This window comes from Anabrus simplex, chromosome 3, assembly GCF_040414725.1.
Source record: "Anabrus simplex isolate iqAnaSimp1 chromosome 3, ASM4041472v1, whole genome shotgun sequence".
Classification (NCBI taxonomy): domain Eukaryota; kingdom Metazoa; phylum Arthropoda; class Insecta; order Orthoptera; family Tettigoniidae; genus Anabrus; species Anabrus simplex.
The window spans coordinates 184117340-184144839 of NC_090267.1; the positions used below are offsets into that span (position 1 = coordinate 184117340).

The window sequence follows — 27500 nt, forward strand, 5'->3', positions numbered from 1 at the left end:
TTGCAATGTTCCTTCTACGTTTCTTCACGGTTTAGGATATGATATTGTTACCTACATTGTCTTAAATCCGCACTGGGAGTCGTAGATAATTTATAGAATTAAACATATAATTTTCTTTTTCTGTGTAAATAATTTCTTCCATTTTGTATTTACAGGGTGCTGCTAAAGGATAAGTTCCAGAGATGACAAAAATGAAGGAACATTATAGTGTTGCTTTTCTTCGTAGTGAAAGTGATAATTAACAAGTGTGTAACATACATTGCGAGAAAAATGAATGTGTCGGAATTTAACACGTCCTTAGAGACGTACTTGCTCATGATGCGTGGACCTAAACACTTACCCATGCAAGTAGTGCTTCCCATCACTATCGTTTATGCGCTCATCTTCGTCACTGGCATTGTTGGCAACATTGCGGTATGTGCAGTCATCGTGCGCACCTCCGACATGCACACTGCTACCAACTACTACCTGTTCAGCCTCGCCATCTCCGATCTCGCACTGCTCCTGTTGGGTAAGTAGAATTTCAGTGCATATTGGTAACAATATATTGTGTGGTTTTCACGTCTATACTTTAACCATCCTCAAACTCCATCTGCTATTCAAACATGATGTAGTGTTTGGTACTGCATTCAAGGATGTGGAAACATCCGACTTGTTAATTTGGTTGTATATAGCTCTTAACTATATCAGGTCTAATTGATATGTAATTCAAAACTTTAACACAATCCGTGATCGTGACCGAAATGAAAGAAAAGGAGTACTGTTGATGGGTGAGCTTTATGTCTATTAGAATACAAATATGGACGGTGAGAGATCTCTCCAAACGGGAATCTGGTAATATGTTAACTATTCCCTTGAAGAAAATGAATAAGCTACGAATTGCTTACATTATCGAAAGTCTTAAAGTCCAAATTCAGTTGAAGAAGCTGTAGAAAGTATAAGTAGGTATTATTAAAGGGAGAAAATCTTGAAGCCGGTGTTGGCCAAGCAGTAGGTGGGGCTTTATGACCAACAGTATATGGACCAGGGACAGACCTCAGAGAAGCAAATGTGGTAGGCGACAGTGTTGGATATAGCAGCTCCTAACATGCAGCCTTACACTGTACCGTTACAGGAGGCAGTAGAAAGTTTGATTCATCAGTTGCTGATTTGGGAGTATCGGGTTGAATCCGTAGTAATAATGATAAATATCTGGGACAGGAGAATGGGACATAAGAGTTTCTTCATTTGCTGCTTATTTTAACTTACCTCTCTGAAGAGAAATTGGTGTTCTCGGTGTGTCTCCTGGCCTTGGAGGAAAGACATCTCGCACCATCAGTGCGAAAAATGTTATCTCATTGACCCAGTCTTGACCTTAGGTCAGACCCATGACTGACCAGCAGTCGTTCACTTCAATGTCTCATCCTCATTACCCAGGACTAGATCGCCAACTGTCAGTGAAGAAGTGATAAATCCGAAGGAGCTTTGGAGACTGGAATGCATAGCCTTCCATCGTCAACAGAAAATTTCCTTCATCCCTCAACGGTTACTTTTGTACAGTATTAGTTCATTGCTGAAAAATATGAATTGTGTTGGTCATGGAATAGTGAGTTTTCTTCCATATGTGAAAGTGAATTGTGTACAAGCGTACGGAAACAATGCTTACCTAGCGTCGTGCAGACCTCTGTCTTTTCATTCATACAAGTCTTGTGTAGACTTGATATACTTGCTTTCACGCCAATATCCATGGTGTCCTATCTCGCTAACAGGTGAGGCACCGAGCGGTAAGTGGACTCACCTGATGGCTAACAACAGTACTAAAAAGGAAGGAATTGAAGATGGTAATTTATAGGCGTTAAGTAAGTTGGTCGTTAAGAGTTGAAACTCATATGATTTCCTATAGAGGGAGAAGCGAAATTCGCGCACTCGGGCGTCGCAGCGCGACTCATTACGTGCCAGAAATAAAAAATATCTCTCACAAAAGTTCGTCCTGCGAGTATGTCCGGCAGAAAAAGGACGTTCAAGAGCGGCAATCTAGAAACACTGTAACCATATGTAGGGTACCTAACTCTGTCAGCACATATTATCCGTTCTGTACAGTTGGTTCAGCGGTTAGAGTTTTGGCTTAGCATTCAGGAGGTCGAGGGGTCGGTCCTGGCTTGAGGCGTATGTTTTTTATTTCGTAAATGTAGTCTAGATGGTATGGTATCTGGCATCTTAATCGTCAACAGCGATTGTAGCGGGTCCTCTAGAAACCATTTGCACTTACGTACTACGATCCTAGAAATGGACGAACAATCGTTTTCATTGGTCAGCTTTGAAAGACGCCCTTTCCACGTCGTGGGCGTGAATTTATTCGCTGTTGACGATTAAGATGCTAGATACCATACCACCTGGACTACATTTAAGAAATAAAAAACATACGCCTCAACCCAGGATCGACCCCTCGACCTCCTGCATGCTAACCCAAAACTCTATCCCCTACTGTAAAAGTAGAACAGTAAGTTTTCATTTTCTCCCATAAAGCTCTCTTTTATTCGTGTCAAACTGGGCCAAATTGCATCCTCCTCCCCTCGTCCCTCTCTTTCTCTCCCGAAATAGGGAGATATTCTCTTCATCTTTCATCGGATCTCTCTCTTTCATTATTCAGTTGCAAAGCGAGTTAGCTGCAGGGTACGTTTCCTCTTGTTATAAGCTTGCATTCGAGAGATTGTCAGTTTAAAGTCACATCGTCGGCAAACCTGACGATGGTTTTATATGGTGTCCTATTTTTAGAACAGGCAATTGCAAGGACTGTACACTTCATCATCATCATCATCATCTGTTTACCCTCCAGGGTCGGCTTTTCCCGCGGACACAGCGAGGGATCCCACCTCTACCGCCTCAAGGGCAGTGTCCTGGAGCTTCAGACTCTTAGTCGGGGATACAACTGGGGAGAATGACCAGTACCTCGCCCAGGTGGCCTCACCTGCTATACTGAACAGGGGCCTTGTGCAGGGATGGGAAGACTGGAAGGGATAGGCAAGGAAGAGGGAAGGAAGCGGCCGTGGCCTTATGGTAGGTACCATCCCGGCATTCGCCTGGAGGAGAAGTGGGAAACCACGGAAAACCACTTCCAGGATGGCTGAGGTGGGAATCGAACCCACCTCTACTCAATTGACCTCCCGAGGCTGAGTGGACCCCGTTCCAGCCCTCATACCACTTTTCAAATTTCGTGGCAGAGCCGGGAATCGAACCCGGACCTCCGGGGTGGCAGCTAATCACGCTAACCACTACACCACAGAGGCGGACTGTACACTTTCTGACACAAAAATATTGAGTCTCTGAATACAAGCACGACCGAAAGAATGCGGGGTACTATCCGAGAGATTGTTCAACTAATTAATACTCTGAAGTTCATGAAGAGTTTGACAATATAAGGTCGAATTTCTATGACATTAAAATTAATTTACATAAAAATATTCGCTAGAAGTAACCGCTAATACTGCTTGTCACTTTCTCAACATCAGAAAGCTACCCAAATGCATTGTTAAGCTGTGTATTAGATAATTGTACATATTAAATAATCACACAAGAGTTACAGTACATCGAGAAAGACTATTGCTTTGGATGAGGTACAGGAAAACTGAAACAGTTTTTAAATGTGGGAAAATCAAAATCTCTCTATGTTGTGCCCTACATCCTCCAATACACGTCAAGCGAATGCTGAGAACGTATCGGAAGTTCTGTAGTGTCGTATAAATACCTACCTTTGGGTCGTAAATTTTGGCACATAGCTTACTAGCTGCTCAGTCGGCTGCGTTCGTGGATATGATCGAGCGACTTAGAAATACATTAAGAGGTACAGGAGATATGCCTAAGGTTTTACTTTATCTCAAATGTTGTGTGAGTTCGAAAATTATTTCATTAAAACAAATAACACTTCATTGAAAAATAAAGATGGATGCAAACTCCAAAATCAAACATAACTCGTAGGCTAATTACTGTAATTACATAAGATTTTTACGAATAATTCTGCCATGAAGTGGCATATTCCTCTGGCGATCACCGTTGACTTATCTCGTATGTGCTGGAGTGGTGTCTAGGTGTAGGCAGACTCTCTTTAATTCATAATGGAGTTTATCTTAAACAGAGTATGCACAGTATTAGGGAGGAGTAACTTTGCATTACTTAAATTACCAGTTCCCCAGTCTAGGGAAATATTTACATTACACTACAGGACTGAAATTAGCCTATTAAACAAATACTTAAAAACTACACACGCAAACATCATCGTTCATCAGCTGGGATACGAACACTGGACCCCTATCGTATCCATGCAATTTCTCTAAGTGTAACATAACTACAAACGAAAGACACATTACAATGACAATACACGGAATAACACGTGCATCTTCGATCCCCCGTAATAAAGTACAATTATGAAATGTGTAGATTCTTGCAGCTTTCAAACTAATACAGACGACCTTGTTTCCAAGCCATACTGCCTGGGCTATTGCCCTTCTTCCTGGGTGAAGGGGAACTCAAACCAAAATAAATTACGTTAGCAGCAGCATTCAGCCTTCCCTTTACCTCTCCAGTCATGTTACGTCACATCAGCGGCCATTATTCTTGCCATACAGACTCTCATAAATTATCAGCCTGACCATCTGACAGTAAGTCTATTCGGGCCCGTTACTTATCACATTTTCATTTATTCATTGCATACATGCTAATAGGAAGCTTAACTGCCTGGCCCTTTTTCATATCATTATATATCGCGAAGTATAAATTCTAACAGTTTGTGCGTATATCTGCACACAATACAGCTCATCTGCGGAGCTTTCTACAGGCCGTTTAACATCGTACATTATGCATTTATCTTGTGCGTAACCACGCAAATGAAGGCTTATACAGCCTGGCCACCAACGGGCTAATCAAACTTATTCATCTGGTCTTGGCATCATATCCCTGAACTCTATGGTCCACCGTTCAAACCGTACTCATGTCTGAGAGAGTATTTGAGGGAATAGTTGTGATGATCTTACTGAGTACAACGCTGACAACATCAAGTTGTGGAAACCATATCTGTAATACATGCTCATGCAAATATATCTATAACTAGCTCACCTAATTCACAAGATTTGCCTATGATGTCAATAGACCGTACAGGTCTCCTTCTCTAAATGATCTTACACTGCAACCCCTCTCACCGAAATATATCATACATCTATTTACATAAACAAGAATCAAACCTACAGCTGTGAACAAATATGACCTAACACACCCAAATGGAAGAAACTACACTATCCACGCATGCAAATCCTGAGTGTGAAGAATATATCATTATTGCTTGAAGGGCGAAAAGTATTTACAAACATCAGCGAAGCTACCCTGTCATAACCCATGCTTAAAATAGAGCCTGTCCCACTTTAATATCTGCTGATCTTAGCGGTCTTCCATGGCGGACCATAGGCCTTTAGCACACCATGGCACAGCTGTTGTCCCTCGTCCAGGGTCTTCGGTTCCACATGGTCTTGCTTCTTCTTAATCGTTGCTCCTGGGCTGCTGGCTCGTTCACGACCGTGTTGATCCTGGCTTCTGTTTGATACTAGATCTTCTCCCGGCAGCAACTGACGTCTTCTGGCACCTTTTCATACAACTGGGGCACGCCGTTATGTATCAGCGTTTACAGTTGAGCGTACGTGCGGTGTAATGTTAACTGAAAGGAAATGCAGTTTTAATATCTGTATCTGTTTAAGTGCATATTCCCTTATTATCGCAAAGCACCGTTACTCGTCATTTATTTGACAGAAAGTTTTAAAACAAACAACGTGCTAAACCGCACACGCACCTCTATTATAGCAACTTGTACAGCAAGGTTCTATGCTAGTTCATCTTACTTCCTGCTAAGCTTACTACTGTTAGTGCGATTCACCTAGTTTCTCCTAGCTTAGCGCCCTGTACATCGGCAGATTTATTTCTGTCCACATGAAGACTTCAAATACAATACTGCTAATCTACGCAGCTGAGTCTGAACTCACACAGTTCTGAGAGCAAGTTAGCATTCAGGCGTTACTAGGTTTATGCCTACACAGCGGGCGATTCTAGGTAGAATATCTCTAATTCCCACCATCGTTAACTAATTGCTGCTCGGTTTTATAATACCGGTTTCAAAGTAGCTGACCGGTATTTTAACTGCGCAGACATAGAAAAGTTCTCCAGATACCTAACACAGTTCTGAGATGCTTTGTTACACAAATTTATGCTTCAGCGCGATCGACACGCGTCGTCAACCATGAAAAGAGCCGTTTCCTAAGAAAAAAAAATCTTCCTCTTCATTTTTCTTAAATTCTACATTCATTGTTTTCCCAATTAGCAGCGAGGAGGGGTTTCTCCTCTGGCTTGGAGCAAAAACTGCCTCCAAGTCAGATAGTTATTTCCCCCGCCAGTATAGTGAATAGAGATTTTCCGACTCATCGGGTACTCCTACTAAACAGACTCTACACTATTCGCCTCGCCCCCGAATTAAAGAGTGTTCACTGCTTACGGCTGTCTACGGCCTGGTCATTCCAGCTCTGGAACTTTGGACTGTTAGATCGGCAGCGTAGTAATTTTCGTTAAAAGTGAGAAAATGTGTGGTTTTTCATTTGATCGAGTATCATATGATAACATTGCTTTTAATCGCAACAATCCTACTGGCGTCATTGTAATGACCTATGTTGATTTCAATTGGGAAAACCACTAAGACAGTCTTTATGAGCATGTAAAAGGCAGGTGGAGAGTGAGTGTCTGCCATTAAAATGAAAACACCCCAACTTGATTGTGACTGATCGTGGTAAAGAGTTCCTACCGTTACAATGAAGATTCCCTAATCCAGTATGCAAATAAGAAAAGACGTTTGGTGACTTCCCCGTCGCGTTTCCAGGGTAACATTAAGAGCTGCGCAATTTAATACAATCTTACTCACAACGTGTACACTACCTAACCTAGAAATCTGTATACAATGCAGAATTCCGTAGCGAGCTCAGGTACATCAGCTAGTATGAAGACGAAGTTGATACTGAGTGCGACAAATACGGGCAAATAATCTATTCATTTTCAGGAAGATGAATTAGGGGTTGAAATAGTGAACCAAGGGAGATACTCGATACATTTCTAACTTCTTTGGAAATTATTTGAGAAAATATTTGGTAAACAATTTGATAGGGAGTCTGTCCCTAGGAAACAACCCTGAATGCACATCAGTGGTGAAGGAGATGATAATGATTTAATTCCAGAACATCAAATATCAAACTTTATCTACTTTATCAAGTATATTATTCACTGGCCAGCTTTTCTCTACATCAGCGGATTACATTATGGATTATTCAATGACCTGTTTCATATGTGGACATTTGGTCTCTATTTACAATACTCGGTTTATACCATTCAAATGCTCTAGCGACTTGGATTAATCGATTAGTAAGTCTGATCGTTTCAGTTTCCTCCTCTTGATATGTTATACCTTTTTCAATGTTCTCAAGAATACCCTTTCTACACATATATTTCTGAAGCAGTGTACTCTGCAACTTTGATCAATATTTCCCAGAGAAACTCCTTCTCTTCCACGTTCGCTAACAGGAACTTGAATCCTCTATATATTGAAGAGGGACCTTTCTTTCCATTCGATTTAACTCACCCTCATAAACTCAAAATAACTTCTTCCACATAACGATATTGAATAGTTGTTTGAGGCATATAAATGTCAGAATTGGCTCATTCTCTGTTTGGTCATCTAAGATTAGACGTACGGTTGGTGAGAAGAGTTGTCGTAGTTAAAAAATTGAGCCTTTCCCTATCCCATCGTCGCCATAAGACTTATCAGTGTCGGTGCGAAGTAAAACAACATGTAAAAAGGGAAAAGTTATTGCTGAGAAGTTTAGGACTTGAGGCATTGCAGATCATCACATTTTTGTTTTCATTAGGCTCTGCAATTTGAGCGCATTCGAGGCCTAAACATTCAACCTCCTCCTCACCCATTTATTATTCCATCGGTCTTTGAGGGATGATTCCTTCATGTTTTTATTCTCATTTCGTTAGTCATCCCCATTATCATCTCACGCAATAGGGGCTAATATCCACACGGTTTTGCATTTTATAAAAATGATCTCAACAGCCACCACCATCGCCAATTAGTTCGTCAACATGACGTCTGAAATATTTACATGTCAGTGAGAGTCCCTGTTGATGGACTTAATAATAATAATAATAATAATAATAATAATAATAATAATAATAATAATAATAATAATAATAATAATAATAATAATAATAATAATAATCTGAAAATATACTTCGTATAATTGTAATTATATACATTTTTTCGTTAAAACTAATATGAGCCGAGAAATTTGGCATTTCTTGTTTTGGTCCCTTAATCAAATAATACTTAGAGCATTGCACAAACCATCTATTCCTGAAATTTAATAGTGAGTTTGAAGAAATACCTGTGAGCCATGAGCCGTGATGTAAACGACAGACAGACAGATAGGTAGACAGACAGACAGACAGACAGTCAGACAAAGCAAACATTGAACTGGATCTCCTTTCGATATTTATAACATCTATACCTAACCCGAGATTTTAAAAAATGATGCAAAAGTGAGATGTATAGAAAACAAACCACATGGCACATCAGCCATTTTGGGCACTGATTTACCAAGTGACCGCTACTCAGCCCGAAGGCATGCAGATTTCGAGGTGACACATGGCCAAGGCGATGAAGCCTCGAAACCGTTATTCTTGGTTTTCTAGACCATGGTCACTATCTTACCATCTGATAGCTACTAAGCTGATTGAACCTTGATCCAGTCCTCAGAAGCAGGTAAAAATTCCTGACCTAATCACGAATCGAACCCTGAGCGCCCGAGTAAGAAGCAGATTCGTTATCACCAGACCAGGGAGGCAGCTTGAAGCGTACAGATAAAACTATTATATTTTTAAAAAGATTACGACTGATCCATTCAGTAACCGTGTCCGATGATTCAAGTGAATTCTACTGTTCCTTGTATTGATTTAAGCAGTTGTATATTAAATGTGAATTAACTCATTTGAATTAAACTGACTTTATATTATCTAATATTCCGTGGTTTTGAAACATAGGCCCGAAGAGTTATGAATATGAAGAAATTCTACTCTTTTGAAATATGGTACTTATAGTCTACCTCATACTTTTTTTTCAAATTTCTGCTCAAGGTGTTCAACACCAAAATCAAATTATAAGAAGAAATATTTACGCAATCTTCAGTTCCTTGGTCACATCATACGACGTGGAAAAAGGAGCCTGGAATGGAGATAACCTTGGGAAACATATTGAGGAAAAGGGTGAGTGGATGAGCTGCATCAAAACTGGAACTAACACACCACCTGATGTACATGAGCAAGTTGTGTGGCTGACGTCTGCAGAGCATGGAAACGGACACGAAGGAATATCTACGATGTAAAGCTCCTCAGAAATGAGGGAAATATATGTTCTTTCTTTTTGTTTCTTTTTTACAGTTGGCTTTACGTCGCACCGACACAGGTAGGTAGATAGATATGGTTTATTTCAACTGGCAAAGTTAGAGACACGTGTCCCTTTCTTAAACTTAACCAGTGAAATACAAAAGTAACATAAAATAAAAATGTTAAAATATTGAATAAATGAAAAGAGACAAACAAATTCCTATGCTATTGTCCTATCTTACTGTACATGAAATGTATATTTTAATCTATATAAAGTAAGTTGTAGGGGGTCCGCTGTAAGTAATTGCATTTTTTGCCAATGTTTCAGATATTTATCCGCTTTAGGTCAACTCAAGACCGTATCAGTGTTTTTTACTTTTCGTGCCTGTTTGTCTGTTTGTTCCGCCATCACGGCAAAACGGCTGGATAGATCTCACACAAACTTCATATTAAGAGTACACTCGTCCAGAGGAAGGATTTTATATGCATTTAATTTTAAAATCTCTGAACATATGGAGGTTAATAGGAAAACAAGTACAGTTGTCTTCCATTTTCTCTTATACTATTGATTTTCTGTAAAATCCATGGACTATATCTGAAACGTCCCTTCATTATAAGCAACTTTTGTCATGTACATAATTTCTCCTACTCTTCAAATGACGGAAATGACGGAGGAAATTACCATTTTCTGCGAGTCTCATGCTATGCATTGAGTGACTGACAGACCGAGGACAACGAATCTAGTGATTACCATTGCAAAGTCTCTAACTGCGTGCCAGCAGGGAAGTAACGTATTGTCATTTTCGTCATCAATCCTTTAAACTAGTGGTTGTTCAAATATTAATAACACCCCTTAGTGCTATTCGAGGACGATTGTAACCCTCCAACGGTAATCAGAAAATTTCCCGCAGAATGGCCGCTTGACGCCTCTGCTTTCTATCTAAAGAACAACCACGATACAGGTACACGGTTTGAAGGGATGCGTAGGTGGGGAAGGGAAGTGTGACGAGGAAAAGTATTGCTATGGTCGGCGGGATTACTGCTGTTTGTGGTATGCGTTGCCAATTGCAAAAATGGAACTAACTAGAACTAGAACACAGCATGCAACTGCATCCAATTAATAATCAGCAATTAATGAATTTTGCTTAATTAAATTGTCAGTAATAACAATATTAATAATAATATGCAACAGAAGATTAGATGTACGTAATATATTGAATAGGAGCTTATTCTACGTAATGTTGATGTTAGATCTATGTAGACGTAATACGGAGGCCCTGACTTTTATTAGAACCTGTTAAGGAAATGATTAAAGAGAAAGTAGATCGACAGGTAGTAATAATATAATATTGATGAGCAAATAGATATTTAGAAAAGTCTTATAAATAAAATCCTAGGGGGTCCGCTGTCTGTAATGTTATTTATTTTTCCAGATTTTGATATATTTATCCGTTTTAGGTCAACCCGATATCATATCAGTAGTTTTTAGCTATCGTGTCTGTTTGTCTGTTTGTCTGTTCCACCATCACGGATAAACGGCTTAATAGATCTTAACCAAACTTCACATTTGGAGTCTACTCATCCAGGAGCAAGTTTCGACATGCATATCATTTAAAAGTCGCTAAAGAGACTGGGTATTTATAGGAGGACTCGAAGAGTTTTATTTCGGCTAACTTACACTATTGATTATACGTCAACCAAACTTCATATTTAGAGTCTACTAATTCAGGAGCATGTTCCAATATGCATATCTTTTAAAAATCACTGAACAGGCTGGGAGGTTTATAGGAAGACCAGCAGAGAGTTTATTTTATTTTATTTTGTACTACTGATTATATCTCGCACAAACTTCATATTTAGAGTCTACTCATTCAGGACCAGGACTTGATACGCATATCATTTAATAATCACCGAACAGACTGGGGCGTTTAGAGGATGACCAGAAGATGTTTTTTCCCATTTTCTCTATCATTGTTGATCATATTTCGACCAAATGTCATATTTTGTGTATACATTGTACCCGGATGAGATGGCCCTAGTTTTCATGATTTGATTTTTGTAAGATGAATGCAGACATATCAGAATATTAAATTATGTACAGTGTCAGTTTTATGTGGACAGAAGAATTTCAACATAGTCAGACATATCGCGACAATCCGTCGCCACAGTTAAGCCTGTCATTATGGGGAGAATATTCTTGGTCAAAAGTTAAGAGGATTAAATCTAGAGCTCACAACAACAGAAGTAATGACTATAAGGAAGTTGAAGAGCATTTATTTCTGAACAAGGGCGAGGCCATGTGAATCACCGATACGGAGAAAATTACGAACTAATATTTCCAACGCCTTGAGGCATTTTGTGTTGTCAAGTTGCAACGAAGAGATTTTAAACTAACCGATGCGGGGTTGACCAATGGCAAAATTTATCAGAGGCTCGCAGATAAACCAACATAAGAGAAACTCAGAGTGAACTCCAGTTAGCTTCTCCGATAACAATAATTAAATTATTCCAACCACAGAATTGAATAGAGGGGATTGTTTTGATATAATTCCCATGTTGATTAATTGTAATTGTAATGAATTAAAGTAATGAGTTTTTGGAAATGACCCACGCTATCTCGCCATTGGTCAAGATGAGCACGCCATCAGGGACGCCGACTTAGCGCGCGAAAGGTGGAGGACAGGAATGAAGTGATATTTCCATGATCACCGAACGATATGAGTTCAGAATACGACACATGAATGTGTATCGCCAGTTTATTAAGTGGGATAAATTAAGAGATCCAAATCCACCTGCATATGTCAATTTAGGATAACCAACCCCCCTCCCTACGAGATGACCACGGATGACCCCGGCGGGAAACCATATCGTCCATAAATAACCAGCAATGGGACCTCACATCACCAGTTGTTACCAGTCACCAGTTGTTACCAGTCGAGCTTCACATCAACCAGTCGTTTGAAATAATTTGATACGCTGACACGGTGACTCTGTAACTCAGTACCAGAAAACGCATTATAGATTCTGTTAGAGTTGAAAATACGTTAGTAGTCATGAAGGTGAAGACGAACAGTGATAATTATTCAGTATATCGAGTGTAAATTATCAATATCGCTGTATGTGAAATTAATACATTTCTCAACATTTCATGTGTTGGAATTTAAAGGATCGACTGGAACGCCGATAATACTTTCTGAAGGCAGTGTTCAGAGCCTGAAATAAATATTTCATGATAGACGGTGTAACAATTATTGTAGCAGGGAACTGTAGGAGCGAGGCGATCACGAAACGGTTTCATATACTTCAGGAAGTGCGGATTGAAGAACGCGATACGCGCCGGTTCGAATGAAACGACACTTCGTCGTAATGTGCCACGACGTGTGATTCGGGCTCAAGGAAGAATAATTGTGCAAATGTAATGGGTCTAGAGGCACCTATAAGTGTTTTTTTATTCTTGTATAAATTAGTGTAAATTCTCTAGTAAGGTATTAATCATGGGTAGTCGCCCAGAAGTGTTTTATTGTGTTAAATTTATCAAGTGCGATATGAAGTACGAGTAATATTACCATGGGGCCATGAGGCTTCCCATCCGCTATGAGACAATGGAATTCTACATAGGAATGAGTACATAAATTTAATATTTGGGGATGTTATCGCGACTAAACGGGGTTCAATGTAGATTAATTATGGTTACTTAACATGGTCCGCCTCCCGAATCCATGATTTTATTTTTTGTTAGACGGACGAACTAATGTATATTAACGTAATAATGGGTTAGATTAATTAAATGAGTATTTGTTTGTTGTATATAATGTAAATATGGGATATATTTCTTTCAATTAATGCATGCTGTTTGTAATACTTTGATTTAAGTTCATTTGAAGTGTTAAATTTCTTTTGTGCTAACCCATTTATTTGATTTTCAATCACTGCGGTGATGATTTGTATTTTAGTTAGGAATATTTGCTATCGGACAGCCAGATTATGAAAGTGCCAGAGTATGTAAAATTTGTGTTGCGTACGGAAGGTCATAAATATAATAATGATACTGTTCTATCTGCTTTGGGTGTTCGCAAGTTCTATAATAATAATAATAAGATTTTGTGCGTTTGCAAGTTAAAGTATAATAATGACAGTGCTTCGTGAGTTGGCTAGTACAAATAATAATCAATGTGGAGATGACATGTAGCGTTAAAGAATTTAATTCGGGTAATCAGTTTGATTGTACGTAAATTGTTGATTTCATGTTTTTGGACTTTATCTTAACCATTAAAATTTGTTTAAAAGCGATAAAGGTACGTGAATAGAATGGTCACGATATGTTAAAAGCCCAGAGTGGTTTGAGCCCATATTTAGAGTTGGAAGTCATGATGGACGAAAATCCGGCATGAAATAAAATTGAGCCGTACTGTTTTTAATGATGAAATAGATGAATCTCAAGGCCTAAGATGATATAAAATGCATATTCCGGTGTTATGAGTGGCAGAATCCACGCACCGAGGAGTAATTTATGAATTAAATATTTGAAGAGTTCCAATAAGAAAAAGTTGGATTTCAAGCGAGTAGGAAGGAATAGTTAGCAATCGCCGGCATTGGAGGTATTTGCCCAGCCGCGACGTGCCATAGGTTGTGAGATGTGTCTTGGGAGGATATGTGTCCCCATAAAATTAACGGCAGTACGAAACTGAAGGTTGCGGTACCGAATACCGTGTTGTCCCAACCGATATAAAGCAGATCTTAGTGGTTCATAACGGGATTTAACATATGTGACTGAATTCTAAAGTGTGGAGATTAAAATATCGAATTTCTCATTTTAATAATAATAATAATAATAATAATAATAATAATAATAATAATAATAATAATAATAATAATAATAATAATAATAATAATAATAATCCAAGTGAATCTTGTCTTAAATCAATTGCTTAGTGCCAAAGTAGACCGAAATTGTAAAAGCTTATGCATTAACCATAGATATCCCTAACGGTAGTGTAACACGTGAAATTAAGTTACTATAATAATAATCATAATAATATGAAAAGAAATCATAGGAAGAATTTATTCGATTAATTTGAGAATAATTATGCTGAGATCTAAGTAAACTATTAAATCCATGATGAATAAGTGATACGAAAATGATAATCTCCATTAATAATAATAATAATAATAACAATAATAATAATAATAATAATAATAATGAAAAGTTGAAGAAGAAGAAGAAGAACTTGCGATAGTAATTTGATATTAATAATTATGATGAAAGGAAATTAAGATATTTAATGAGCGATGATTCATTGTTACGAATTGTTACGAATTGTTACGACATCATGGAAAATCGTGGAGCTTTTAGAACCAAAGTAGCCAATCATAAATTTAGGGAGAAACCAAAAAAGACAACTGGTAGGAAGTGGTCGACAGAACGCAAGATGCAACACAGTGCATTCATGAAGAGATTTTGGGAGGATAAGAAGGCACAAACCATCAAACCAACTAACAAGTTCAAACGCGCTCTATGAATGGGCATAACGAAGAAAGAAAGAATAATAATAATAATAATAATAATAATAATAATAATAATAATAATAATAATAATAATAATAATAATAATAATAATATTTTATTAGGAAACTGATCATTAAATTGTGCGGATAAAGTACGAGGAAGAACGACTCGTTGTTTGAAACGTCAGCAAGGGTTAGCATATAATCATCCCGGATGACAACTGATAATAATCAAATATAGGATTATAATTGAAATTAATGATAATAATAAATAAATTGATGGTAATCAAAGAATATGATAATGCTCAGGTAATGAATGATAATGATATTATTTAATAATCATAGGAGGATATGATAGGGACAGTCGTCATGTGTCCAACTGCTCAGAACCAGATGTTGGGTTTTCACGGGGGAGATTGTTAGCGGTAGATACGAAGATAACCCACGGACGGCACATGTCTTCATTGTCAGAGCATAGTAATGAACCTTTCCGTACGTCTTGTCGTATTGACAAGTGTAAATATTGAGATAGGCTTTGGGTTAATGAGCTCTACCTGGCATGTTTGTGAATCTGGAAATAATAGGCTAGAATTTGTCCGTACTATAAAATCCCGTTTTCGAGATGATAACATTTCCACGGTGGGTGTCCGGCTCACCAGAATGTACATACCGGAAGTGTCTCATGTCCAAACGGAACGAGGAGATGACAGTAAATAGTTACTGTCATGCCTTCGTCTCCGAAAGAAGATCTCCAGCGATGAAACGTCCACTCATACGGATGTGAATTCGACCCCCAGTAACCAATTGGGGCGAATTCACCAAATGTTTTACACTACCAGAGTAGTGAGGTAAATCCAAGTAGTATGTCATTTATTTTTCAGGATGGAAGTGTCCCAATGTACTAATTATCATCATGTGTAGTTTGCAAAATAAGTTAATAAATTGCTCCTCATTGTAATTTCAATAGGAAACAGTTTCCATATCTTTTTATTGTAGTTAGTCCAGTATGCCCATGGAATTTAAATTGTCACTTCCCTGTCCTATTGTTGAGTCTAAAATTTGTATCCATGAATGAGCAGTCCCCCGTTACCTTAATTTGCATGCCCCGTTCATCCCTGTGTTCATTTGGTGCGTCGATATATATTTTGATTTTTTGATTTTTTTTATTTTATGAGCTGATCACCCCTGAGATTAAGACTAGTCTGGGACTCAGGAGGTGAGCGGTTGCAGGAGTCCACTCATCCAGGAGCATGTTCTAATACGCATTTTGTTTAACAATTACTGAACAGACTGGGGGTTTATATTAACAAATGACGTTTCTTTTTGATCTGCTTTTACGCTATTGATTATATGTAAAATCAGTGGACTATATGTGAAACGCCCCTTCATTTTAAATAATATTTTTATGTACCTAATTTCGCTTACTCTTCAAATTACGGTGAAAAATACTATATTTCATGCTCTGAAGCCAGTACGGACACCCTCGCACACCTACAGTTATTTGAAGGATCCATAACTGGAGAAAATCAGAGGATTCATAATACTTCTTTCGGCTTGAAAATTAACCCCACGGAATGTATCTGAGCACCGAGGAAATGTAATGTAGAACCTTTCCTTTTGTGTCTGTCTGTCTGTCTGTCTGTCTGTCTGTCTGTCTGTCTGTCTGTCTGTCTGTCTGTCTGTCTGTCTGTCTGTCTGTCTGTCTGTCTGTCTGTCTGTCTGTCTGTCTGTCTATTCCTAAATGTGGAAAACTGGTGGATTTATTTCAACCAAATTATTTATTTGGAATATACTCACTCGGGATTGTGTTATCAGGTGCACATGATATCATGGTAATCACTTGGAGTTAGTATTTATAGGAAAATTATTTTTAAATATTTTCGTTGTCATTATGTCTATCAAAAGACTGTATACAACAAACGTTTAAGAATATATTATTTCCGTTCCTTTATACCATGTACATATTTGTCGTACGAAGGATAATAACGCAGGTGGTCACGAAAAATTGGATTTTTACTCCAAGGCCCGTATGGCATGCCGCATGTCGTACATGTCACTTCAAGGTGGGTAACGGGAAAAACTAAAGAGCCAATTTACTCTTTTTTGGTAGGGAAGGTACTAAGAGAGCCATCATCAGCGTCAGAGCGCCACGCAACCTGAGAACCATGGAGAATTTTGCACAATTTCGGGCCAGGAACTGTAGCGTACAATAAATTCGGAAATTGTCCTCTTTCTCGGATTTGTTCAGTTTCATCATATTTTCGTTACTGCCTCGGGCTGTCGTAAGAAAAAATGTTAACATATCGCATTAAATTTGTGAATAGAGCCATGTTACTTCGTATAAATTCCTGAAGAAAACATGTAATCCTCTGGAAATTCCCGTGCGAAGAACGGGTACAAATGCTGGTAGATAAATAAATACGGTAAATGGATAGATAGGTTTACAAGCAGGGATAGATAGATAGATAGATAGATAGATAGATAGATAGATAGATAGATAGATAGATAGATAGATAGATAAAGTTACTTAAAATAAATAAAAAGCTAGCTTCTCGGCTGTGACTTACGGTAAAGAATGAGTGTGGACTCACATTCTCAAGGGATGAAACAGCACCGCAACATAAGCTTATGCCATAGGAAGTTCCTTTAACATGCACTCTCTTAATTTCATCACGTCGGCCTTCTTGATGAAGATGTCTCCTGAGTCAGTCCAAGTGTGTGTAAGTCCAAAATGCTGGATTGCTAAGATGGACATTCTGATAGCCGTAAGATCTTCACCAGTTATTGTGGATGATCCTTTCAGTTCCCTTTTCCTCGTGAAGACGTCTTGCCGTGAACGGCAAGACACAAATTTCACTAGGATAGGTCGTGCTTCTCCTGGTGATCGAGGTCTTACTCTATGACACATATCGATGGCATTGTCTCACATCTGCACCTAATGCTTTGCACACGTTGAGCACTAGTTCATAGCAAATTTCGTTAGAATTTTCAGGGATACCAATTTTTTTTTCGTTATTTCTCCTGCTGTATTGGCTCGAATGAATCACACTTGGTGTCCATATCCTCCTTCACATTGCGGATTTCCGCCTCCTTCTTATCGAGTTTTTCAGTTATCTTTGACAACGTTTCGATATTAAATGTTAAACCTTATTCAAGTTCTTTTATGACCACTTCCGTGATGAGGGTCGAAATGGCCTGCACAATTTTTGCAAGGAAGCTGTCCGAATTAATGAAGTCGTCCAGCTCGCACTTCATGACATGGTCTACGTTGGCAGCACTGGTAGAGGTTAGGCTTCCAACTCCGTTGTTTCGGCGACCCATTTTCTTTACAACGTAAATTTGGAAGAAAGAGGAGTTCAATACCGACAAGAGGTGTGGTTTTATTAATCCTTAAATATAAACATAAGATTCCGCAAATGTTTATCACTTTCACTGCTGTATATCACCTTCAAATCACTTGATTACTGCGGAGCCTCACTCCCTCACGTCTGTCACCAAGCATGCCACCAAGCAGATAGGTCTTATAGTGACGATGGAACGGGAAATGGCTAGGAGTGGGAAGGAAGCAGCCGTGGCCTTAATTAAGGTACAGCCTGGGGTCCAAAATGGGAAACCACGGAAAACCATCTTCACGGCTGCCTACAGTGGGGTTCGAACCCACTGTCCCCAAAATGCAAGCTCAGAGCTGCGCGACCCTACCCGCATGGCCACTTGCTCGGTGAAAGATAGATAACAGACAATTTTGAATGTAATTTATTAGTTACAATATGCCACTGAGGTTAATGACCCCTTTAAATAGAATTATTATGAGCTACGTTGTTGGTGGGGTACGCTGTGTATCTTCATAACACAATAAATATGCATTTCCAACCATTGGCTCCCTATCTCAATATAATCGGTTGTGAACCCATTGTCACCTGACCCAAAAGGTTTGAGGCACCTGCATAGAGTTACCTTTTGTTGCTAATGTATGACCATAGCTGCGCAAACAGCACTCCCGGTGCGCATGAGTTGCACGGGCCAGCTTAAGGGTGTCTGCCTGTAGCTTACCTGGCCATAACATGGCGCTTGAAGTAAGGTGAAAAATGTATACTTGATGGTAATATTTCAGCTGCATGCAGTGTCGGAAATAAATAGAAAAGTGGCGAGTCGTCAACCTTCAAACAGGTGTAGAACGTTAATCATTTATTAACTTCACTTAGTGGAAACGCCAAACGTCGTTTTATGTGGTCTTGGCCTTTTAAATTTAGAGAAATATTTCCTGGAACACCACTGTAATCCGAAAGACAGGTAAATCATTCGATATTTGAGCGAGGAATTTTTCACGCGGTTTATTGTCTTTGCAAAGCTCAAATCCACTCCTGACTTACTACTGAACGTTTTTCTGTGTCAAATGAAGACGTTCCACATACCTTGTATTTGCAATACCAAGCCGGAAGATAGGTCCAGCAACTCTTTTGCTGATGATGATGATGCTTGTTGTTTTAAGGGGCCTAACAGCAACTCTTTTACTCTGCAGAAATTTTACTGGAAATTCCCTCAAGAAGTATAACCCAGTCTCCATAAGGAGGTGGCGGAATTCCTTTTTATGTTCAGTTGTACTTCGTAGTGTGAAAGTCTTCTTTTGCCTTTGCAGTTCATCAACCCCAGGTTTTGAACATCTCTTACGGACGACAATCTCTACCACTGAGTGTAATTAGTGGTTTTATCGACGCTTATTCTCAATATAGGAAGTATTTTCAATACAAAACGTTGGAAGTACAGGAGTGTACACAACACCCTAATATACAGTGAATGAAAATCCACAACCTGTTTCCAGTCATTCGACCGGGTCAGGAATGGAATGAATGAAGCCCCCGTCTAGCGGCGAGAATAGGAAATGTGCCGGCTGCCGAAGCCTGTCGCACTCCTCTGGGGCATTGATTAATGAATGACATATGTAATGACATGATATTGGAGATTGTTGCTGGAATAAATAATGACAGAGAAAACAGGAGTACCCGGAGGAAACCCTGTCCCGCCTCCGCTTTGTCCAGCACAAATATTACATGAAGTGCCCGGGATTTGAACCACGGAACCCAGCGGTGAGAGGCCGGCGTGCTGCCACCTGAGCCACGGAAGCTCTCTAATATACAGTATATTATGTAAATAAAAATAAATCAAAGCACCTAATAATCACGTAATATTTTTACAATTTTTATTTCTTATATAAAACTAGCAAATGTACCCGTGCTTCGCTACGGTATTCTACATTGTATACGGATATCGACGTAAATACTGTGCGTGCAGCAAATGAGATTGTTTTAAAATTGCATGTCTCTTGGCCTTATCCGAGAAATAGCATGGGGAGGTCCACATACGTTGTTTCCAATGTAAAGTGAGGGTTGCGGAGTTGTGATGATAACGCCAGGCTCACTTGCCTACTGCCATTCACAATCGAGTTGGCAAGTTTACATTATAATTGCAGGCCCCAATGCCTACTGCGCGGTCACAATCGATTTGGGGAGTTTTAGTTACAATGGCAGACCCATTTCCTACTTTCAGACAGGTTACAGTTGAGGAGTTTTTATTATAATACCAGGCAACTTCCCTACCACCAGTCAAAATTGAGTTGTGCAGTTATCATTATAATGACAGTCCCTTTTTACTGCTGCTAGCCAGCTTACTGCCAGTCACACAGAATTAGTGAGTTTCCATAAAAATAGCAGGCCACTATGCCTAATGCTAGTCAAATTTTAGATTGGAACATTTGTTTAAATGGCGGGCACCCTGGCCTAGAGCCAAACACAATAGAGTAGGGGACTTTCGAACAAAACTGCATGATCCCTTGCCTTCTGCAAGACAAATCGAAAAGTGAATTATTCATTAAAATGGTAGGCCCTCCTTACTAATGCCAGTTACACAGGAGTTGGAGAAGGACCCCATTCCTACTGCCAGCAGTCAAAGTCGGTGTAGGGAGTACTGATTACAATAGCAGACACATCCTTTCTCGATCGCTACAAATCGACATCAATGAATATATACAGATGGACATACGAAAGTATATGAATGTTTACAATATTGCAGACCTTCATTTACAGATTAACTGCTGCTAAACGGTACGTCATATCGACAAAGGATTGTACCGTAAGGCGCAGTATTTAGCGATCTAAATGGCTGGTCCTATGATATTTTCTCGCATCTAATCTATTCATGGGTCAGATTGAATCAGAAACGTTGAATAGGTTGAAATTTGTGTAAGATTATCTTACATTGCATTACTTTTCGGATAATTATGTGACATAGCATTTGGCTCACATATGGGTACTGGGTGAACCAATGTTCGTGTAGAGTTTTATCACACTATCTTTCCTGTAAGTGATTGAAATGATGCACATGAGAAGAAAAGGTTTAGAAATTAATTTCCATTAAGGCAGGTAGATTTCCATTAAGTTTGGCTGTGTGTATTTTGAGGGAGTGCAAAATCACGGTTTCGGTTTCGTATAAACCCCCAATTAGTTCAGGGATTTAGAAACAATATTTGCCCTAAAACCTCCCCAAAGGATAGGTGGATTCTAAATATGAAGTTTGGTGGAAATATATCCAGTAGTTTTCAAGTTAGAAAAAGACAAACAGACCAAACAAACAAACAAACAAAGAAACAAACAAACAAATTAACTAACTAACAGACACCAAGGAAACCTACCCTTGGACAGATGGATGCTATATATAAAATTTGGTTCAAATATCTTGTTAGTTTTCAAGTTGTAAGAAGTACGCTTTACACGTACCCGCTCTTGCGTTAAGTCCGCTGGGATTTGTACCGAAAAACGGCCCGTTAATGATATCTCCCTTACTAAATCCTGTTATCGAAATGATGCACATGAGAAAAAAGGTTTAGAAATTAATTTTCGTTAAGGCAGGTTGATTTTCATTAAGTTCGTTTGTGTATACTTTGAGGGAGTGCAAAATCACGGTTTCGGTTTCGTATAAACCCCCAATTAGTTCAGGGATTTAGAAACGATATTTGCGCTAAAACCTATCCAAGGAGAGGTGGATTCTAAATATGAAGTTTGGTGGAAATATATATTTAGTAGTTTTCAAGTTATAGAAGGACAGACAAACAGACAAACAGACACCAAAGTTAAAAATGATGCAGATGGTCATTATTACACCTGAAACGGATAACTGTACGGAAATTTCGCCAAAATAATCAATGTACGGACACACAGTCGTTACGATTTTATTTTTTGCGCTAAAACCTACCCAAGGACAGGTGGATTCTAAATATGAAGTTCGGTGGAAATATATCCAGTAGTTTTCAAGTTATAGAAGGACAGACAAACAGACAAACAAACAGACAAACAGACACCAAAGCTAAAAATGATGCAGGTGGTAATTATTACACCTGAAACGGATACCTGTACAGAAATTTCGCCAAAATAATCAATGTACAGACACACGGTCGTTACGATTTTATTTATATAGATGACGGATAAGCATGAGCACGTTGAAAAGTGCAGACTTCCACTTCGAGATTCATATCTCCTAAACGGTTTATGATATTAAGAAACGGTTTGCGCCATCAGACGCCTCATTTATCGCTCTACATGTTTGTTTCTAAACCATATCCTCGTATCTCCCATATTAAGGGGGTAAATTGAGTTCAAAATTTGAATAGGGTGAAATTTGGGTGCATTTTTAACATTTTACATTAAGTTTTGCCTACTTATGTATAAGCTAGAATCATGAAATTTGGTACACATATGTCCCTTAATCGTGCCAATGTGCGCACCTAACGCGATGATCCTATCATTCTTACAAGTGTGTCAAACAATGAAATATACTTGCAAAAATCACCAAATTTACGAACAATCCAGAAATACGGCCAAATTTAACGTATAAGGGAGAGAGATACGACAAAATGTCACAGGACCAAAGTTGTAGACCACTCCGAATTGAAGGGACATTGTGCCATCCGTTTTGTGATACGACTTACCGTTTAGCCAAAAATAGCTCAAAAGGAATGTCTGCACAGTCATTAAAATTGCCTTCATATTTCGATATCTTTGGGGGTAAAAAGTGAAAAATTTGAACATCTTGGAATTTTCCCGTCGGTTAGGGACCAAAAGCTATAATTTCACCAAATTTCAATTGTCTACCTCGTCTGGCAGGTTGTGCCGCCATCTTGATTTGGGGGGATAGGGGATAAAAATGAGGAAATTCCCGAAAATTTTTAAGCCCACGAAACCTATAGGTTATCGTTTTGGATATACTATACGACTGTGTTCTTATGCTGAGCCCAAAATTTGAGCCCCCCCAGCGTGCCCCCTTCAGGGAATTTTGAGAATTTCCGATTTTTCTAGGGATCCTGGGGTCATCAGTTTCCCTCGTACCAAGTTTCAAATTTCTGAGATTTCTGGAAGTGCCTCATTAATTCACGTCTTTTTTCATTTTTAAATAATTATATATACATCGCTCCAGCCCGACTTGCTTTTATATATATAGATAGATGACGGATAAGCATGAGCACGTTGAAAAGTGCAGACTTCCACTTCGAGATTCATATCTCCTAAACGGTTTATGATATTAAGAAACGGTTTGCGCCATCAGACGCCTCATTTATCGCTCTACATGTTTGTTTCTAAACCATATCCTCGTATCTCCCATATTAAGGGGGTAAATTGAGTTCAAACTTTGAATAGGGTGAAATTTGGGTGCATTTTTAACATTTTACATTACGTTTTGCCTACTTATGTATAAGCTAGAATCATGAAATTTGGTACACATATGTCCCTTAATCGTGCCAACGTGCGCACACAACGTGATGATCCTATCATTCTTATAAGTGTGTCAAACAATGAAATATACTTGTAAAAATCACCAAATTTACGAACAATCCAGAAATACGGCCAAATTTAACGTATTAGGGAGAGAGATACGACAAAATGTCACAGGACCAAAGTTGTAGATCACTCCGAATTGAAGGGACATTGTGCCATCCGTTTTGTGATACGACTTACCGTTTAGCCAAAAAATAGCTCAAAAGGAATGTCTGCACAGTCATTAAAATTGCCTCCATATTTCGATATCTTTGGGGGGTAAAAAGTGAAAAATTTGAACATCTTGGAATTTTCCCGTCGGTTAGGGACCAAATGCTATAATTTCACCAAATTTCAATTGTCTACTTCGTCTGGCAGGTTGTGCCGCCATTTTGATTTGGGGGGATAGGGGATAAAAATGAGGAAATTCTCGAAAATTTTTAAGCCCACGAAACCTATAGGTTATCTTTTTGGATATACTATACGACTGTGTTCTTATGCTGAGCCCAAAATTTGAGCCCCCCAGCGTGCCCCCTTCAGGGAATTTTGAGAATTTCCGATTTTTTTAGGGATCCTGGGGTCATCAGTTTCCCTCGTACCAAGTTTCAAATTTCTGAGATTTCTGGAAGTGACTCATTAATTCACGTCTTTTTTCATTTTTAAATAATTATATATACATCGCTCCAGCCCGACTTGCTTTTATATATATAGATAGATGACGGATAAGCATGAGCACGTTGAAAAGTGCAGACTTCCACTTCGAGATTCATATCTCCTAAACGGTTTATGATATTAAGAAACGGTTTGCGCCATCAGACGTCTCATTTATCGCTCTACATGTTTGTTTCTAAACCATATCCTCGTATCTCCCATATTAAGGGGGTAAATTGAGTTCAAAATTTGAATAGGGTGAAATTTGGGTGCATTTTTAACATTTTACATTACGTTTTGCCTACTTATGTATAAGCTAGAATCATGAAATTTGGTACACACATGTCGCTTAATCGTGCCAACGTGCGCACACAACGTGATGATCCTATCATTCTTATAAGTGTGTCAAACAATGAAATATACTTGTAAAAATCACCAAATTTACGAACAATCCAGAAATACGGCCAAATTTAACGTATTAGGGAGAGAGATACGACAAAATGTCACAGGACCAAAGTTGTAGATCACTCCGAATTGAAGGGACATTGTGCCATCCGTTTTGTGATACGACTTACCGTTTAGCCAAAAAATAGCTCAAAAGGAATGTCTGCACAGTCATTAAAATTGCCTCCATATTTCGATATCTTTGGGGGGTAAAAAGTGAAAAATTTGAACATCTTGGAATTTTCCCGTCGGTTAGGGACCAAATGCTATAATTTCACCAAATTTCAATTGTCTACTTCGTCTGGCAGGTTGTGCCGCCATTTTGATTTGGGGGGATAGGGGATAAAAATGAGGAAATTCTCGAAAATTTTTAAGCCCACGAAACCTATAGGTTATCGTTTTGGATATACTATACGACTGTGTTCTTATGCTGAGCCCAAAATTTGAGCCCCCCAGCGTGCCCCCTTCAGGGAATTTTGAGAATTTCCGATTTTTCTAGGGATCCTGGGGTCATCAGTTTCCTCCGTACAAAGTTTCAAATTTCTGAGATTTCTGGAAGTGCCTCATTAATTCACGTCTTTTTTCATTTTTAAATATTTATATATACATCGCTCCAGCCCGACTTGCTTTTATATATATAGATGACGGATAAGCATGAGCACGTTGAAAAGTGCATACTTCCACTTCGAGATTCATATCTCCTAAACGGTTTATGATATTAAGAAACGGTTTGCGCCATCAGACGTCTCATTTATCGCTCTACATATTTGTTTCTAAACCATTTCCTCGTATCTCCCATATTAAGGGGGTAAATTGAGATCAAATTTTGAATAGGGTGAAATTTGGGTGCATTTTTAACATTTTACATTACGTTTTGCCTACTTATGTATAAGCTAGAATCATGAAATTTGGTACACACATGTCCCATAATCGTGCCAACGTGCGCACACAACGTGATGATCCTATCATTCTTATAAGTGTGTCAAACAATGAAATATACTTGTAAAAATCACCAAATTTACGAACAATCCAGAAATACGGCCAAATTTAACGTATAAGGGAGAGAGATACGACAAAATGTCACAGGACCAAAGTTGTAGATCACTCCGAATTGAAGGGACATTGTGCCATCCGTTTTGTGATACGACTTACCGTTTAGCCAAAAAATAGCTCAAAGGGAATGTTTGCACGGTCATTAAAATTGCCTTCATATTTCGATATCTTTGGGGGTAAAAAGTGAAAAATTTGAACATCTTGGAATTTTCCCGTCGGTTAGGGACCAAAAGCTATAATTTCACCAAATTTCAATTGTCTACCTCGTCTGGCAGGTTGTGCCGCCATCTTGATTTGGGGGGATAGGGGATAAAAATGAGGAAATTCCCGAAAATTTTTAAGCCCACGAAACCTATAGGTTATCGTTTTGGATATACTATACGACTGTGTTCTTATGCTGAGCCCAAAATTTGAGCCCCCCAGCGTGCCCCCTTCAGGGAATTTTGAGAATTTCCGATTTTTTTAGGGATCCTGGGGTCATCAGTTTCCCTCGTACCAAGTTTCAAATTTCTGAGATTTCTGGAAGTGACTCATTAATTCACGTCTTTTTTCATTTTTAAATAATTATATATACATCGCTCCAGCCCGACTTGCTTTTATATATATAGATAGATGACGGATAAGCATGAGCACGTTGAAAAGTGCAGACTTCCACTTCGAGATTCATATCTCCTAAACGGTTTATGATATTAAGAAACGGTTTGCGCCATCAGACGTCTCATTTATCGCTCTACATGTTTGTTTCTAAACCATATCCTCGTATCTCCCATATTAAGGGGGTAAATTGAGTTCAAAATTTGAATAGGGTGAAATTTGGGTGCATTTTTAACATTTTACATTACGTTTTGCCTACTTATGTATAAGCTAGAATCATGAAATTTGGTACACACATGTCGCTTAATCGTGCCAACGTGCGCACACAACGTGATGATCCTATCATTCTTATAAGTGTGTCAAACAATGAAATATACTTGTAAAAATCACCAAATTTACGAACAATCCAGAAATACGGCCAAATTTAACGTATTAGGGAGAGAGATACGACAAAATGTCACAGGACCAAAGTTGTAGATCACTCCGAATTGAAGGGACATTGTGCCATCCGTTTTGTGATACGACTTACCGTTTAGCCAAAAAATAGCTCAAAAGGAATGTCTGCACAGTCATTAAAATTGCCTCCATATTTCGATATCTTTGGGGGGTAAAAAGTGAAAAATTTGAACATCTTGGAATTTTCCCGTCGGTTAGGGACCAAATGCTATGATTTCACCAAATTTCAATTGTCTACTTCGTCTGGCAGGTTGTGCCGCCATTTTCATTTGGGGGGATAGGGGATAAAAATGAGGAAATTCTCGAAAATTTTTAAGCCCACGAAACCTATAGGTTATCGTTTTGGATATACTATACGACTGTGTTCTTATGCTGAGCCCAAAATTTGAGCCCCCCAGCGTGCCCCCTTCAGGGAATTTTGAGAATTTCCGATTTTTCTAGGGATCCTGGGGTCATCAGTTTCCTCCGTACAAAGTTTCAAATTTCTGAGATTTCTGGAAGTGCCTCATTAATTCACGTCTTTTTTCATTTTTAAATATTTATATATACATCG

At 38.7% G+C, this 27500-nt stretch overlaps 1 protein-coding gene across 1 annotated transcript in view; it reads left to right on the plus strand.

The window, feature by feature from the left end:
- Positions 1 to 270: 270 nt before the first annotated feature.
- LOC136867150 (neuropeptides capa receptor) overlaps positions 271 to 27500 on the plus strand; it is a 580021-nt gene continuing 552791 nt past the window's right edge. The window contains exon 1 of the mRNA XM_067144261.2: positions 271 to 511. Coding sequence (XP_067000362.2) covers positions 271 to 511 — 241 coding nt within the window. The remainder of the gene's footprint in view (positions 512 to 27500) is intronic.